General features: G+C 35.1%; 1 protein-coding gene across 1 annotated transcript in view; it reads right to left on the bottom strand.

Moving 5' to 3' along the window:
• LOC145247405 (NAD-dependent protein deacetylase sirtuin-2-like) overlaps window positions 1-18,512 on the bottom strand; it is a 307,963-nt gene that overhangs the window by 162,401 nt on the left and 127,050 nt on the right. The window contains exon 3 of the mRNA XM_080109110.1: window positions 5,090-5,114. Coding sequence (XP_079965236.1) covers window positions 5,090-5,114 — 25 coding nt within the window. The remainder of the gene's footprint in view (window positions 1-5,089; window positions 5,115-18,512) is intronic.

The following is an 18,512-nucleotide window of genomic DNA, read 5'->3' on the forward strand; positions in this document are numbered from 1 at the left end:
TATAATACAACTGTTGATGGAGCATATGTCATATGTAAGTTTTAAATAGTATTTCATTGGTCTGTCACATGTAAATTTTAAATAGTATTTCATTGGTCTGTCACATGTAAGTTTTAAACAGTGTTTTCATTGTTCTGTCACATGTAAGTTTTAAATAGTATCTTTGTCATCAAAGTTATTAAATGGATGCATCTTATTTTAAATGCATGCAAGTATTCCTAGAACGTCCGTTCATTGGTTAATCATATTTGAGTTTGAAAAAGATTGATGGTTTGTATTTGATAGATTTATGTTCTTGTTTTGTTCTACTTTAATGTTGGATTGGGTAGTAGGGAAAGATAGGACAGAATGAGGACTATATTCGTTTTATTCCCAAATTCTTTTTAATTTGCTTAGTGAAAAAGACGAAGAAAAAAAGGTGCAATAATAATAATAATAATAATAATAATAATAATAGTAGTAATAGTAAAAACATAGGAAAATAGTAAATGTAGATTCTGTGGGCAAAGTGACGAAACAGTAAACCACATCATAAGTCAATACAGCAAACTCAAAAGGAATATAAGAACAGACATGACTGCATAGTGCACTGGGAGCTCTGTTGATAGCTGCACTTTAAACATATAGATAAATGGTTCAAACAAATCTGAGGCAGTACTAGAAAACAAAAACCACAAAATCCTTTGGGGCATAATGGTTCAAACAGATAAACTCATCTAAGCTAGAAGACCAGATGCCATAATAATTAACAAGAAGGAAAGAATATGCCAAATTTGTAGACTTTGCTGTTCCAGCAGACCACAGAGCAAAGATCAAAGAGACAGAAAAAGTGAAACAAATATGTTGATCTTGCCAAAGAATTGAAAGAAATATTGAACCTGAAGAAACTCAATATAATACCAATAATTATAAGAGCATTAGGAACAATTCCAACGAACTTTAAAAAAAAAAATACTAAAAATAATTAGAATCAATGGAGAAGATTCAGACTATGCAATGGGTGGTAATGCTGAAAACAGCTGAAATCTTAAAGAAAACCCTCAAGTGCGGATACTAATCTATATGAGAGACAAACGCTAACTGTCCATATGGAAAATGCAACCGAAGTAAAACAAAAAGATGCAACCAATGCAAGTGGAATTTTAAAATTGTGAATTGACTACAAAATTGACAAAAAAAAAGTTATGTCGGAATCGACTGGCACATCACCAAATAGTCGAGAAGAGTCAAGGAGAATGGAAAGACCGAGAAGAGAAAGCATTAACCAGATCTCCATTAGATGGGTGCAAAGGGTTCCGCAACCTTGGGGAGTGCTTATTGCCACACAACTTCCAGGGAAGACGAATGGTCATTGTCAATGAAAAGTCAATGATAAACGATTGTTGCAATGATGCAAATTCCTTTACAAAGGTTATTGAAAGAGGCAGAGTGTACTGGAAATCTGGAGAGACTTGTGGTCACCCAGGCCCCAGGGAACACCATCAATTATGAGTAGGCAACCTCTGATGTTGACGTGTGAAAACTCACATTGAATAATAATAATAATAATAATAATAATAATAATAATAATAATAATAATAATAATAATACTTCATATATATATAAAATATATGTGAACTTTATGAATTAGATAACAATGAGAAGTGGTATGAACATAAATCAGAAGTGGTAGAAGGAGTGGTATAGGAAAATGACAATAGAAAACTTATTTGCAACATGCACATACAAACTGATAAGGTCCTTGAACATTCCAAACCTGACATAATTTTTCTAAACAAAAATAAGAGAACTTGCTCAATAACTGACATAGTTTGCCTTTGATAACTCTGTTTTTTTTTTCTCATTGGATTTGAGTTTTTGTTTTGTGCAGCTTTTTTTCAAATTTGTTTGTTTCTTATTTGCTTCTTCAGTTTCCCCAAATGATTTGGTGCTGGGTTTTTGGTTTTACTGGGATTATTGCATCTGCTACACATGCACAACTTCACTATCTCATCGAAGAAGCAGCCAGTGAGATTAAGCTCTACATTAATGTGACAAAACAAAATCCATCAGCTACAAACAAGTGGAATTAAGTTGCGACAACAAGTGCACTTAGGAATCTGTATACCTCAAAATCAATATCCAAAAGCTAAATGACCAACATTTGAGGGTGATCTAATGACTCCATTTTCATTTCATTAGCTGCTACACCGAGATGTAAGGGAGGGCGCCACTCAATTCCCAAAATTATTCCACTTGCCCTTTATCCACCTCTTATAATGCTGAGTGTTTTGTAAGGGGTATCAAGTACTATTTTTTAAGTCTTTGATTCAACCTGGTTGAGGATTAAACCATGGTCTCCAAGCAGATTAGCAAACACTCTTGACATTATGCTGAATGGACTGGTTAGCAGCATCCAATCAGTGAAAAAAGATATCAAAATCTGCAAAGCCAAGATCTGGGGGTGTCCGTTATGGACTGGTCACCTTCTAGAAGTCTTCCCGTTCTGACAATTTTAAGAAAGACTTTCTTAGAGTTAAGGTAGAATCTTTCTTGCTCTACGGCTTCATAACTGAAACTGAAAGAGAAGCTATATGTGATGATTTTTTTGTACATATCAATATCACAAAAATAGATGTGATCTAAAATGAAAAGAAACTGACAGAAAATTACTTTACATTAAATCTAATAATTTTTTTTTTTTTTTTTTTTTTTTTTTACAAAGGCATCACCACATTATCAAGACCCAGAGGCCACTCAAGGATAAGGGTTAAAGAGTGTACAGTAGAAATTGGTCAATATAGTAATCATTAGTAATGAAAATTTGGTAAATTTAATAACTTATATGGAACGGCTCATCAAGAACTTATTTACTTTAGACTTGAACACAACCATATTGTAGTCAGCCGGAAAGCAGGAAAACGGAAGACAATTCCACAGGCGTGCAGTTCTAAGAAAGAAGCTTTGTTCATGGAATCTACGTTTAGGTTTAGCCACAGATAAAGAGTGGGGGAAATTATTGATAGTGTTTACAGCTAGACGAGTGTTTCTTGTGAAAGTTTGGCGAGGGGGGACCAAAGATTGAAGCTCAGTTGAACACTTTCCATGAAAATAACGATACATCAGAGACAAACTCGCAACATCTCTTCTGTGAGATAGAGGTTGCAAGGAGGAGAAAAGGACATCTCCTACGAGGCTACGAAGTCTATTTTGAACTCTATCAAGGCAGGACAAGTCCTTTCTAGCAGCTCCTGCCCAGATGTGGCAACAGTATTCCATCCTTGGACGTACCTGGCTCTTATATAGGTAGAGAATAGCATCAGCAGTGAGATATCTACTGGATCGATAGAAAGATCCCACCATTTTTCCAGCGGCCTTGGCAACAGATTTGATATACGTGTTCCATTTAAGATCAGGAGTAATGGTCAAGCCCAGAAGCTTGTCAAAACTTGAGGCCTCCTGAAGACGAGAGCCATTCATTTCAATTGATGACAAATGTGGATTAGAATGTTGATGATGTAAAGAGAGAAGCTTGGTTTTAGATGCATTAAAAGTAACCAGCCACTCCTTTCCCCATTGTACTACGTGCTCAAGATCAGAGGAGAGAGAATTGGAGAGAACTTGCTCGTTTACTGTCTTAGATGTGGTACCATAAATGGTAGTGTCGTCAGCATAAATGTCTACAAATGATGTAAGGATATGATTTGGAAGATCATTAATGTAGATCAGGAAAAGAGTTGGGCCCAGGATGGATCCCTGAGGGACACCGGCATTAATACTGTGAGCTTCTGATTTTTGCCCCTCAACTACTACTCTTATGAACCTATCAGAAAGAAATGATTTAATAATTGAGAAGACTTTTCCAGCTATACCATAGCTAGCGATCTTATGAAGTAAACCTTTATGCCATACCCTATCAAAGGCTTTAGATATGTCAAGAGCAATTGCTCTAGAAAGATTGCCACCGTCGAGAGATTTGCTAATCCTATGCGATATAACTGTAATGACATCTGCTGTAGATCTAGCAGAACGGAAACCATATTGAGTGTCACTAAGAAGGTTATTTTTGTTGAGATGTTTGATTACTTCTGTATTTAACACAGATTCTAGCAACTTACTCATGACGCACAGGAGACTTATTGGCCTGTACTGAGAGGGGGATGAGCGATCACCTGAATTCTTAAATACAGGGCATACTGATGAGGTTTTCCAGGGAGATGGGAAACTATTCTCCTTAAGACAACGTTTAAACAGTTTTGTAAGTATGGGCGCTAATTCAGGTTGAAGTTTTTTGAGTACTATAATTGGAATACCATCAGGGCCAGTTGCTTTACTCGAATCAAGGTTTTTGATTAGCTTCGCAACATCACGTACAGATATACGTATATCACATAGCGTGTTTTCTGATACAGGAGGAAATATTGGGGGTTGGCGGTCTTGGTCGCAAAGGGTAGAATTTGCTGCAAAGTTCTTGACAAAGAGTTTGGCTTTGTCTGATGCTGACGAGATTACCTCAGGTCCATTGATAATAGTTGGGATGGAGCACACGCTTCTGTTCAGGATTCTGTTTGCTATTTGCCAAAACTGGTGGGAACCAAGCCGCTGCTCAGCTACTTTGGACTTAACAGATTGAGCATACAACTCTCTTGCGTTCCTTATTACTTTCTTACAATGGTTGCTGGCAGTCCTGAAAACGGCTTTAGTTTCCATACATCTATTACGTTTGAAGCAGTGGAAAAAGTGATTTCTGTGCGCAATGGCAGCAGCACATTCTGGAGAGAACCATGGCTGGCTGTTAGGTTTTTTCTGAAACTTTTTAGAGGGTATGAAATGGTCAATACCTACAATTAACCATTCAGTTAGGTCTAATACTATAGAGGACACATCCTTTTTAAACATGGAATGCAGAGGTAGATCAGATATAAATGTACGGAAGCTATCCCAGTCAGCCTTAGTGTATCGATATAAGTCTATCACAATTTAAAAGTTAGACATAAATAGTTTTCGTCCTAAAATATCAATGTTTTATTTTGAATAGTTATTTTCTTTTCTTTAGGGGTCATCTCAATAAAACAAAATAAATAAATAAATAAAAAAAGACGAAACTTACCATTCAATTTTTCAGGAGAATTATTCTGTAAAAAAAAAAAAAAAGGGTAAATAAATTTTAAATGATGACACTAAAAACATTTCAAGGTTGAAGATTTTTCAATTCACATTCTTGTTGTGTATTAAGATTCATCGGGACAGTATATCAGGTTGCAGAGTAACAGATTGAAAGTACTTGCGTCACACAGGTCAAGTTTGAATATCAAATATTTTAGGGAAAGTCAAATTTTGACTTTTGTGAGTTAAGGAATGAGCAGGTGATTTTCATTAGGAGGGATGTGTTATTTATTTTCTATATTCTGCATTATTAATATTTATATTATGCGTTTTTTTATAATTGTATGTTTTTTTAAAGATGATGTCAATATTTTGGACTTCTGTGATGCTATGAAATCAGTGCTGAGGAAGAAACTTATTAGAATTAATTAAAAAAAAATTAATCTAAGAAAGGATCGTACACCAGATGATTTTGTTCATGTCAAATTTCTTGAACTGATTTAAATAATGTTATAAATATATTTATTTCAGTTTACTTTATAGTTCTGTTCAACTTGAAATTTTTTACATTGAGCTGATTTGATTTTTCAAGATTTTGAGTATATAATATTATAGATTTGATTTGATCTCCATTATTTTTGAGGTTGGGTTAACTATTTGTCTATTTATACTCTACTTAGGTATTTTAAATTACCAATCCTATTTATGGATATATATATGGTCGACAAATACTTGCATGTTAAGACAAAGGAAAAATGCTGAACAGAGTTGAAAATTAGTTTTCAGAACGGTTTCAGTTTCAGTTTTTTATAATTTAATTTTAAAGAGCTAAGGTACACTCGAAATATTAAAATTATAATAACACCTATAAATTTATGTCCTTTTATATTTTCCCATAAAGCTAATTTTTATCTGTCAAGTATGAAGAGATTCGTTATGTTTACCCAGGAAACGCATTTCATTCATTCTCTCACTCACTCACTCACTCTCTCTCTCTCTCTCTCACACACACACACACACACACACACACACACACACACACACACACACACACACACACACACACAACACACACACACAACACACACACACAACACACACACACACACACACACACACACACACACACACACACACACACACACACACACACACACACCTGAACAAGGTCAAATGTATTGGTAAAATTAACTTAAAATCAATACTTCTCAAAAGTGCTCAATACAAAGTAGATAAATATTTAGAATGTTTCGGTACTATCGTGTATCTTGTCAGAACCACAATTTCATACTACAATCAAATTGTCCCTTTACCTAAAAAAAAAAAAATTAAATAAAAAAAATCGAGAGACGAAGGATTTCTAATGAATATCTTATTCAACATAAAAACATATTTACAATGCTTATAATCATGACAGCGAAAGGGGAAGAAGTATCAAGATACGAGTTTTTCCCCTTTCACCACAATTAACCAAATTCAAGATTCTTCATTCCTCTTTACACTAGCCTAAAAATGTACCCAGTGACCGCATAAATGTTGCTTCATGAGGGAAAAGACACAATAGACGCGGCAGTACGGTCCTGAACAATTTCATCCACGCGACTCGACACAGTTCTGAACAACTCCATCAATTCAAACTCGAACACCTCCGTCGATTCGATACGACACGATCCCGAACAACTCCGTCGATTCGAAGCCGAGCATCTTTGATGATTCGACACGACATGATTCTGAATGAAATGACTAAACACAACACTCTAGTATCGACTTATTTTCGCCGTAGGTAGGCTCGACATTGACCTACAATTCCTGAGCGTTTCCGCGCTTGTTCTTCAACCATGTATAAGAGAATATAAGTTTATACATATATACCATGACACGCATGCAAAGAAATACACAAATATATCACTAATGAAAATTCTCATATGCATACGTCGAACACATCACATGCTTAACTTAAAAATCAAACCTATAGAGAACGTTAACATGCAAACATATAATTAGGACATTGACTATCTTATAAACTCACTATATCATACACAGACACAATTTATAGTCGAACATACTTATACTAGTGACAAATTATTAAACTCCTATACAATTCAATAGACACTTAGAATAATATAAAATATATTTCAGCATTAAAAAGAATAATTAGAATTTTATTTACTTAATTTTCTTTAACTGCGCTCAATTAGAAATTTAAACTCGTATCTACGAAACTATCTATTTTATTCATTAACTAAAATTATTTAAACAAACCAATCACAATAAGAAATTTACTGTTAATTCAAATAATCCCATAATTACGTAAGCATACATCAGAGTGACTACATTGACACAAACAAAACTCTGAAAAAGTTAAATTTTGCTTTAGTATATACACTTTTTTAGGATAGTACAGAAGGGAAGGGAGAATCTTGAATTTGGCTAATCGTGGTTAAAGAAAAAAATGACATGTTTCTTGACCCTTCTCCCCCCCCCCCCAGCGTTATGGTTCAAAGCTTAGTAAATATGTTTGTATGTTATATATAAAAAAAATATGTCTCTGTGTATGAATACTGCCGCTGATTATGAATCTTTAGTCTGTCTGAATCCTCAACATCTGATTTTCATATTTTTTTTTTGTATTTGTTTTGACGTTTCAATTTCAGTACGAAATTGTGGTCCTGACAAGATATACTGAAACACGAATTGATTTGTGATTTTTAATTTTTATATAAAGTAATTCAGGTAAGTTCACATCTACAGGATAAAAATCTAATGAATTCTTACAGTGTCTATGCAAAAATGCTCAATAATAAATAGAGCTGTATATTAGGTATAACATGTATATGAAAAGAAAATGGGAAAACTAAAATTATTATATACTAGCGTACCCTGCCACGCACTGCAGTGGCTCAATTTGGTGTAATGGAAAATTCTAATAAAAAGAGAAAAATGCATGTTTCTTATATTCTTAATACAGCAATCCACTCCAAAAAGTGAAAGAAAAAGGCGAAAATGAAAAAAAAAAAAAAAAAATGGTACTCTTGCAGCATTGGATCAGGTTCCTCGGGAGTTTCCGTCAATCATGGTTTGGGCTCGACCAACAATCAGCGGATGAAGCCGAACGTAGCAAAAATGTTGAAACGATAAATGTTTTTTTTTTTTTTTTGTTTCCTGTATACAAAAATGTAAGTTAGTAATTAATATTTGGGTGACGGGGGGGGGGGGGGTTACTATACACAGATTCGAAAAATTTATCCAAAAACAAATAAATGAAAGCAAAGGTAAGGTAAGACGTTTCTACCCAATTGGATAATTGTTTAGTGTTTTTATGTAATGTAAAATGTTTAATCGGCTTGAAAAACAGAAATGGTCGCGGACTCTGTTGTTTATATGAATATTAAGTTTGGGAAAGTAAGTTGAAAACTAAAAACTATACAAAACAGTGTCAGAAACCCACCGAATATATGTTACCATGACATAGGCTGGCATAATCGGTGGGTTGCTGACAGTATTTTGTATAGTTTTTTAGTTTTAACTCACTTTCTCAAACTTAACGTAATCAACAGTGTCCGCCACCATTTGTATCTTTCAAATACACCGATAAACACTGTTTTTCAAGCCGACTAAACGTTACATTAAATGAAAAGGGTTTGTATTACTAAACACAGATACAAAGAAGTTGTCAAAAAATAAATATATAACAAATAAATGTTATCAAAGGCAAGAAAAGTAAATGTTCTACCTAACTGGATAAGATTTTAGTGTTTTTATGTAATGTATAATGCTTAATTGGTTTAAAAACATGCAGCGTTTATTGGTATATCTGAAAAATACAAATGGCGGCAGACTGTATCGAACACGTTAAGTTTGGGGAAATTTTGGAAAAATGAGTTTAAACTAAAAAACTATACAATATTTTGTATAGTTTTTTAGTTTAAACTCATTTTGTTAGGAACTCACTCAATATATGTTACTGTGATGTAGGCTGGCATATAATCGGTGGTTTTAAACTTTTGCTCAATACAGGTGACGACTTTTAAGAGTCCCTTTTAGTGATTACCTGGTTTGAGGATATTTGTACAACTAAACAGCAAATCTGCCCCCAAAAATTCGGTATTATTTTACTTTAAGGCCCGTCTCACGTTATATATAACAACATATTTTATTGCAGATTTTGGTGTGCTAAAAACGAATCTGCAAACCGTTTCCATCGCAAAAAGAAAGTTTTCATGATATGAGGAAATTACTTTTTTGAAAAGTGGGTGATCACTTTTTGATGTAAATTTAACTTAGAATGAGCACCCACTTTCTGGCCACCTGAGAGAGGGGCATTTTTCTGTGTATTTCTTGGCTAAAAAGTTTTTTGTTTGATTTCTTTTGCATGGTAATAACCCCTGAACTCTGGGACTATTTTCCATTTCATAGCCGTAGCCTTCGTTTACGCTACGCGCAAGCATAAACGAAAGCTGTTTAACCAATAAACATGGGAAAAAATCCCCCCTCTCTCAGGTGGCTAGAAAGTGGGTGCTCATTTTAACTTAAATTTACATGGAAATGTGATGACCCACTTTAAAAACTATTTTTTTACGACGGAAACGGTTTGCAGATTCGTTTTTAGCACACCAAAATCTACAAAAAAAAATTTTGTTACATACGAACGTGAGACGCACGGCCTTTAATGGAAAATTATATCAAAAATCCGGGGAAAAATAGTTTTCAATAAAAACAGCAAATGAATTCGATAGAAAAAAGTGGATGCTATTTTTAAAAAAATTTTTCTGTGTGTTTCTTCGCTAAAAAGTTTATTGTTTGATTTCTTTTGCATGGTAATAACCACTGAACTCTGGGACTATTTTCTGTTTCACAGACGTAGCCTTCATTTATGCTACACGCGAGCATAAACGAAGGCTGTTAAATATACACTCGTATACCAAACTGCCTAGTCAAAAAACCTTTAAGCCAATAAATATGAAAATAAATGCCCCCTTCCTCAGGTGGCCAGAAAGTGGGTGCTTATTTTTTTTTTTGTACTTATCTATTAAGTAGATAATGAAATGTTGTAATTCAAAAGTCGTCAACTCTTGGTGCAATAAGTGAAAGGCTAATTTCTACCGGAAATGAAATGGTGGACAGTCTCGCAGTTACGAAAAATATTTTTATTTTATTTAATATTTTTATAATTCGCAATGCTAAATTATTTTAATAACATAAAAGCATTCCTTGACTTTACAGATAGATTTTCTGAAAATTTCAATTAAATTGGTAATGTAGAAATATGGTTTTATCGATTTTGAACGAACCAAGAATTATATTTTTATATATATATATAGAGATTTATCAATGTTTCATCTTTATTTGAAAATTTTCTCATGATGATTAATTTGAAGAAATAACATACAAGTACAAATCAATCACCTTGAGCAAGTCATGAAATATAGAGGAAACATTGACAAATATATAATAATTTTGGTGCGATGGTTATAGGTTTAATCCCTGGCTAGGGAAAGGTGTTGGTCCAGCTGCACTGATGAGCTGATACAGCGAAACAGTACTGTATGTGGATGACTATATTTTAAGCCCCCCTCCCTGAGTAGAACATCATCGTAAATGTATCTCACCTGCTGCGTAATTGGCATTAATGCAAGGCTCACTGTTTGTTTGTTTGTAAATAAACAAGCAGCTCGAGCACTATAAAAGCGGTGGACGAGTTTCTATTTAAATGGACATTTGATGAAATTGTTTGCAGGCACTGATCCCATAGGCCAGAGGTTAGAACTGCCGACTCTCAACTTGATGGTTGTAGGTTTAATCACTGGCTAGAGAAAGGTGCTGGTCTAGCCACACTGATGAGCTGTGATACAGCGAAACATTACTGTATGTGGATGACTATACATATATAGAAACCGACATGGGCACTAAAATGGCCCCTAGCTATGGCAACATTTTTATGCATATACTAGAAACCAAACTCCTTGAAAACTTCCCCCTCAAACCGTCCTATTATTGCCGATATATTGATGATATTTTTTCATATGGCCACATGTACTAACAAACCTAAAGAATTTCCACGAATACATCAATAATTCACATAACAATATAAAATTTACCGTGGAACACTCATACAACTCCATCCTATTCTTGGACGTCACTATCATATCTCATAACAATAGACTATCTACGTCCCTCTATATTAAACCCACTGACAATCAGACATTCCTCAATTTCTATAGCAACCATCCATTAAACCTAAAAAAATCTATCATTTACAGTTCATGCATACGAATAAAACGCATCTGCTCTGACCCCCTAGACTACATACACCATATCACAAAGCTTACGCAAAAATTCATCAATAATCAATATCCCATTAAGTATATTAAACAAGCTATAAAAAAAATAAAATCGACAGATCCCGTCTTCTCCAATACAAACAAAAAAACATTAACAAACGCATTCCAATGGTTTTCAACCACGGCCAACACATGCATAAAATTACAACACACCTAAAAAAAAACTTACAACAACCTAAAAAATAACTCCACTATTAAGTCTATATTTCACCTTCCACCAATTAATGCGATCAAACAACCACCCAATCTCTCAGCCATACTCACCTACAAATGCATAAAGATGATATATTTTTTTTATTCAATTGTAAGGTTAAAGTACAGAATAGGTACAAAACACCCTCCCCTCCCCATGTTAAGAATGGCTTTTAAAATAATAACATTATTATTTCAGCACGGATCACTCTCTGCATGAGTACCGAAATGTTTAATAATTTGGTATTTTTTTTAGATTAGGTCCACCTCCACAATTTTTCTTTAAATGACGACATATATCAGTTTTCGAGTATGCTGAATATGGAAATCGCATTGAAATTTTGCGAAAATAAGTAGTTATCAAGATATAAAAAGTTATATTATGCATTGTATTCTTTGGCGGCCATCTTTTACGCGCGCACGCGCCATAAACAAATGCACGCGCGTAAAATTCTACCCTATGTGACGAAGGCCATCAACTCCCCATATTTCCTCCTATAACACAGAACAAGCTAGGTAACATACAAATATCCGTGCATGAGGTCGCCAAGCTAATCAAGAACCTAGATTCCAGTAAAGCAACTGGCCTTGATGGCATCCCAATTATAGTGTTAAAAAAGCTTCAACCAGAACTTGCTCCCATACTTACGAAACTATTTAAGCGCTGCCTTAAGGAGAAGTGCTTTCCGACTCCCTGGAAGACCTCATCAGTTTGCCCTGTATTTAATAATTCAGGTGATAAGTCATCTCCCTCTCAGTACAGACCAATAAGTCTCCTGTGTGTTATGAGTAAGTTGCTGGAATCCATATTAAATAGAGAAATAGTCAACCACCTCAGCAGGAATAACCTTTTTAGTGACACACAATATGGTTTCCGCTCTGCAAGATCTACCACAGATGTGCTGACGGCTATATCCCACAGGATTAGTGAATCTCTTGACAAAGGCTTCCTTTCTAGGGCAATTGCTCTTGACATATCAAAGGCCTTCGACAAGGTATGGCATAAGGGTCTACTTCACAAGATTTCCAGCTACGGTATAACTGGAAATGTTTTCTCAATCATTAAATCATTTCTCTCCGATAGGCTCAAAGGAGTAGTAGTAGATGGACAAAAATCGGGGGCCTGCAATATAAATGCTGGAGTCCCTCAGGGGTCAATCCTCTTCTTGATCTACATCAATGACCTCCCTAAACACATACTTACATCATTCGTTGACATCTATGCTGATGACACAACCATCTATGGCAACACATCAAAGGCTGTAAATGACAAAGTTCTCTCTGATTCTCTCTCCTCTGATTTTGAGCGCATGGTACAGTGGGGGAAGAGGTGGCTGGTTACCTTTAATGCATCCAAAACCAAACTCCTATCCTAACACCATCAACACTCTGATCCCCATCTGGCATCAATTGTGATAGATGGCTCTCGTCTGGGTGAGGCCCCGTGTTTTGACAAGCTTCTGGGTTTGACCTTTACTCCTGATCTGAAATGGAACACGTACATCAAGTCTGTTGCCAAGGTCGCTGGAAAGATGGTGGGATCCTTCTACCGCTCCAGAAGATATCTCACTACTGATGCAATTCTCTATCTATATAAAAGCCAAGTACGTCCAAGGATGGAGTACTGCTGCCACATCTGGGCAGGAGCTGCTAAAAACAGCCTATCCTGCCTTGACAGAGTACAAAATAAACTTCATGGCTTAGTGGGGAATGCCCTTTTCTCTACCCTGTAACCTCTCTCCCACAGAAGAGACGTTGCGAGCCTATCCTTGTTTTATCGTTATTTCCATGGCAGGTGCTCGTCTGAACTCCAATCTCTGGTCCCCCCTTGCCAATCTTTCCTGAAAAACACCCAACTAGCTGAATCTACTGTGAAAAATTTCCCCCACTCTATATCTGTGCCTAAATCAAAACACGGATTCCATGAACAAAGCTTCTTTCTTAGAACTGCACGCCTGTGGAACTCTGTTCCGTTTGCCTGCTTCCCACCGGACTACAACTTGGATGTGTTCAAGTCCAACGTTAACAAATTCCTAATGAACCGCCCCCTTAAGTAAACACTTCATCAAATCTCCACACTAACGTAATGTACTTGCAATAACCCTTATCCCTGAGTGGCTTCCGGGCCTTGATAAGTGGTGACGACTGTGTAAAAAAAAAAAAAAAAAAAAAAAAAAGTCGAAAACCATCACAAGTCATCATTTAAAAGAAAATTGAGGAGGTGGACCTAATCTAAAAATTTACCAAAAATTTTCCATCCCGTACGCCTCCCGATACATTGCTTCGTCAACATGCGACCATTTTATATCTCCCGAAGACACTTCCGTATTTAGAAAAAAAAAAAAAATGGGTGACCGATTTACCAGAACGTGGTAACTAAAAAGTGAGTACCCCTTTCAAATGTTGAAATGATTTTATTTTTTTTCCAATTTTTTTTCATAATCTGATTAGTGTTCAATCAATAATAATCCAGTGAAAAAATTTCAAAAACCCTATCAGTATAGAAATTCACATGGGGGTGATGGTTGTATAACTCTGCCACGTAAGTAAATAAATAAAAAATGTTACGTGTGCATGCGTTAGCCTTGACTAGTGGGGGGATTAAGGGAACGACTATTACATAATTCTGCGGGTCGCCATGGAACTCAAGCCCAAGGAGTACCAAAATAGTTTTCATGATATAAAGAAATTTTTTTTCGAAAAGCGGGTGATCACTTTTCCATGAAAATTTAACTTAAAATAAGCACCCACTTTCTGGCCACCTGAGGAAGGGGCATTTATTTTCGTGTTTATTGGCTTAAAGGTTTTTTGACAAGGCAGTTTGGTACGCGAGTGCATATTTAACAGTTTTCGTTTATGCTCACGCGTAGCATAAACAAAGGCTACGTCTGTGAAATGGAAAATAGTCCCAGAGTTCAGGGGTTATATTACCATGCAAAAGAAATCAAACAATAAACTTTTTAGCCAAGAAACATACAGAAAAATAAAAAAACACATAGCATCCATTTTTTTTCTATTGTATTCATTTGCTGTTTTTATTGAAAACTATTTTCCCCCGGATTTTTGATATAATTTTCCATTAAGGGCCGTGCTTCTCACGTTCGTATATGACAAAATTTTTTTTGTAGATTTCGGTGTACTAAAAATGAATCTGCAAACCGTTTCCGTCGCAAAAAAATAGTTTGTATGATATAAAGAAATTACTTTTTCGAAAAGTGGGCGATCACTTTTCCATGTAAATTTAAGTTAAAATGAGTACCCACTTTCTAGCCACCTGAGAGAGGGGGGATTTTTTCCCATGTTTATACTTTCGTTTATGCTCACGCATAGCGTAAACGAAGGCTACGGCTGTGAAATGGAAAATAGTCCCAGAGTTCAGGGGTTATTACCAAGCAAAAGAAATCAAACAAAAAACTTTTTAGCCAAGAAACACACAGAAAAATGCCCCTCTCTCAGGTGGCCAGAAAGTGGGTGCTCATTCTAAGTTAAATTTACATTGAAAAGTTATCACCCACTTTTCGAAAAAGTAATTTCCTCATATCATGAAAACTTTCTTTTTGCGATGGAAACGGTTTGCAGATTCGTTTTTAGCACACCGAAATCTACAATAAAATATTTCGTTATATACGAACGTGAAACGGGCCTTAAAGTAAAATAATACCGGATTTTTTGGAGCAGATTTGCCGTTTAGTTGTACAAATATCCTCAAACCAGGTAATCACTAAAAGGGACTCTTAAAAATCGTCACCTGTATCGAGCAAAAGGTTAAAACCACCGATTATATGCCAGCCTACGTCATGATAACATATATTGAGTGAGTTCCTAACAGGATTTTGTATAGTTATTTAGTTTAAACTCATTTTCCCAAAATTTTCCCAAACTTAACGTGTTCGATACAGTCTGCCACCATTTGTATTTTTCAGATATACCGATAAACATTGAATGTTTTTGAACTGATTATATATTACATAAAAACACTAAAATCTTATCCAGTTAGGTAGAACATTTACTTTTCTTGCCTTTGATAACATTTATTTGTTATATATTTTTTTTTTGACAACTTTTTTTTGTATCTGTGTTTAGTAATACAAACCCTTTTCATTTAATGTAACGTTTAGTCGGCTTGAAAAACAGTGTTTATCGGTGTATTTGAAAGCTACAAATGGTGGAAGACACTGTTGATTACGTTAAGTTAGATAAAGTGAGTTAAAACTAAAAAACTATACAAAATACTGTCAGAAACCTACCGATTATGCCAGCCTATGTCATGGTAACATATATTCGGTGGGTTTCAGACACTGTTTTTTATAGTTTTTAGTTTTCAACTTACTTTCCCAAACTTAATGTATTCAACAGAGTCCGCGACCATTTCTATTTTTTAAGCCGATTAAACATTTTACATTACATAAAAACACTAAACAATTATCCAGTTGGGTAGAAACGTAACTTACCTTACCTTTGCTTTCATTTATTTGTTTTAGGACAACTTTTTCGAATCTGTGTATAGTACCCCCCCCCCCATCAACCAAATATTAATTACTAACTCACATTTTTGTATACAGAAAACAACAACAACAAAAAAAAAACATTTAGCGTTTCAACATTTTTGCTACGTTCGGCTTCATCCATTGATTGTTGGTCGAGTCCAAACCATGAATGATTGACAGAAACTCCCGAGGATCCAGATCAAATTTTGCGAGAGTACCATTTTTTTTCATTTTCGCCTTCTTTTTCCCTTTTTGGAGTGGATTGCTGTACTAAGAATATAAGAAACATGCATTTTTCTCTTTTTATTAAATTTTTCCATCACACCAAATTGAGCCACTGCAACGCGTGGTAGGGTACAGCTAGTATTATATATAAATGAAGAAAACAATTTAGATTAAAACCAACAAAAACGAGATAAGCGGAAAAAAGATAACTATACAAATACAAATGTGCATGACTAATGTTACCTTTATTTAAATACTTCTCCAAAATAATGTGAATAATTTGGATTTGCTTTTCGTATTTATAGTTATTCACTTTTTAAACGTATCTCTCAACACATGCGTCCAATAGTAATGCCTGGAACTTAGCAATAAAAATGCCGGGCATGGAATCCTGCCACCTTCTTTCCTGTAAAAGAACTGTTAACTATCTCAGTTGAAAGAAGTAATTACATTCACCAAGTGAAATTGGGTGAAGTCCACTGAATCTGCTGCTGCAGCCAATACCTTGTAGCGTTTTATTAGATGCATCCATGCATCTTGATACGTGGCTTTGTCTGTTTGAAATTGCATTTTCATCATTGAATACACAGATTGGATAGACACATCTTAATCTCCGTTCTTGTTCCAAAATTCGGTTTGGAAAAAGAAAATGGTGAGAAATCTCCTTATGTCATCCGAACTGGATTAACGGTGGAACACTCATGTCCAAATCTGATTCGGAACAGCCATGTTAGCGGCTAAACTAATCTCATGAGAACATTATTCAATTTCCAGAAGTGCCATGGAAAATTAGAGGGGGTTGAGACAAATTGTTGGACAGTGACACAAGCGAATGGGGAGGGAGTAGTGATAGTGTGGATCAGAGAATGGAGAGAAAGGGGAGATAGGAGGAAGAAAAGAAGAGAAGAAAGAAAGGACGAAGGATGAGAGAAAGGATGGAGAATAGGGAAGAGGATGAGAGAGAAGAGAAAGAAAGAAAAAATGCAGAGAGAAGGAGAAATGGGATAGAAAGGAGGGAAGATTGATGGAGAGGAGAGAGGGAAGAAAGGATAGAGAGGAGAAGAAAAGGGTGGAGCAAGTACTTCATTTAGATGGTAAAAAAATACAGGCTTGTCTTGCTAAAATAATAATAATAATAATAATAAAAGGTTGAAAATGAAAAAAAAAATGTCACATTTTTTTCTTATGAATGAAAACAAAGTTGTTAATCGGACAATAAACTTATTCATTTCCATATTTATTGCCAAAAAGTTTCAACTTATGTAAACGTTAAACAGATGAAAGTGGCTGAATATGAACAACTGAATTAGCAACTCAAGCCAGTCTAATCTTATTAAGTAAAACGAAATTTTTCCCGATTTCATTGACCAAAATAGCTTTATAAACAAAAGCTATACAAAAAATTATCAAATTTGGTTTAATATTTTCCATGCTTGCATGTGTTGGGTTGCATCTAGAAATTTACTTCAACCCTAATCTATCTCTGCCCAAGTCTTTATTCCTTGTTTTCTGAAATCTATGCTTATCATTTCCCCCAAATTTTCCCTAAGAAAGAGAAAGCACAAGAGGAATGGCAAAAAGCGAGTGAGAGAGAAGGATGAGAATAAGCGTGAGAGAGAGGGATGGGAGGAGTAAGAGAGAATAGAAGAAGAAGAAGGGCGGAGAGAAAGTGATAAGGAAAAAAGGGAGAGAGACGATGAAGAGAGAGGCTGAGAGGATGAAGAGAGAAGAAAAAAGAAGGAGGCAGAGAAGAGAAAGAGAGAGGGGATGTAGAAGGAGGAAGGACGAGAGAGGAAAGGGGGAAGAGAGAGGAAGAGGAGAAAAGGCAGAAAGAGAGAGGAGGGGGGGGGGTGAATGAAAGACAATATAAATTTACCAAAATTTATTTAAACAATGTTACTGTATTTATACCACTTCCCATGCAATCATTACATCCCAACAAAATATAAAATGTTAAAAATACAAGGAAATTTAATAAAAAAAATTTTAAAGCTAGAAATAATGATTTTCTATGAGACAGTTTAAATGCTTCCAAATTCCATTCAAATTTTGAAGGATCACAAATTAATTGATGTTTTTCTACTATTAAAACATAAAATGAATGAATTGTTCATGAAGAAATCGAAATGTATTATGGTGGAATAAATTTCGTAATTAAATTATTTTTAAACAGAATTTTTAA

The sequence above is a fragment of the Euprymna scolopes genome, chromosome 25 (genome assembly GCF_053919585.1).
Source record: "Euprymna scolopes isolate OS-2025 chromosome 25, ASM5391958v1, whole genome shotgun sequence".
Lineage (NCBI taxonomy): Eukaryota > Metazoa > Mollusca > Cephalopoda > Sepiida > Sepiolidae > Euprymna > Euprymna scolopes.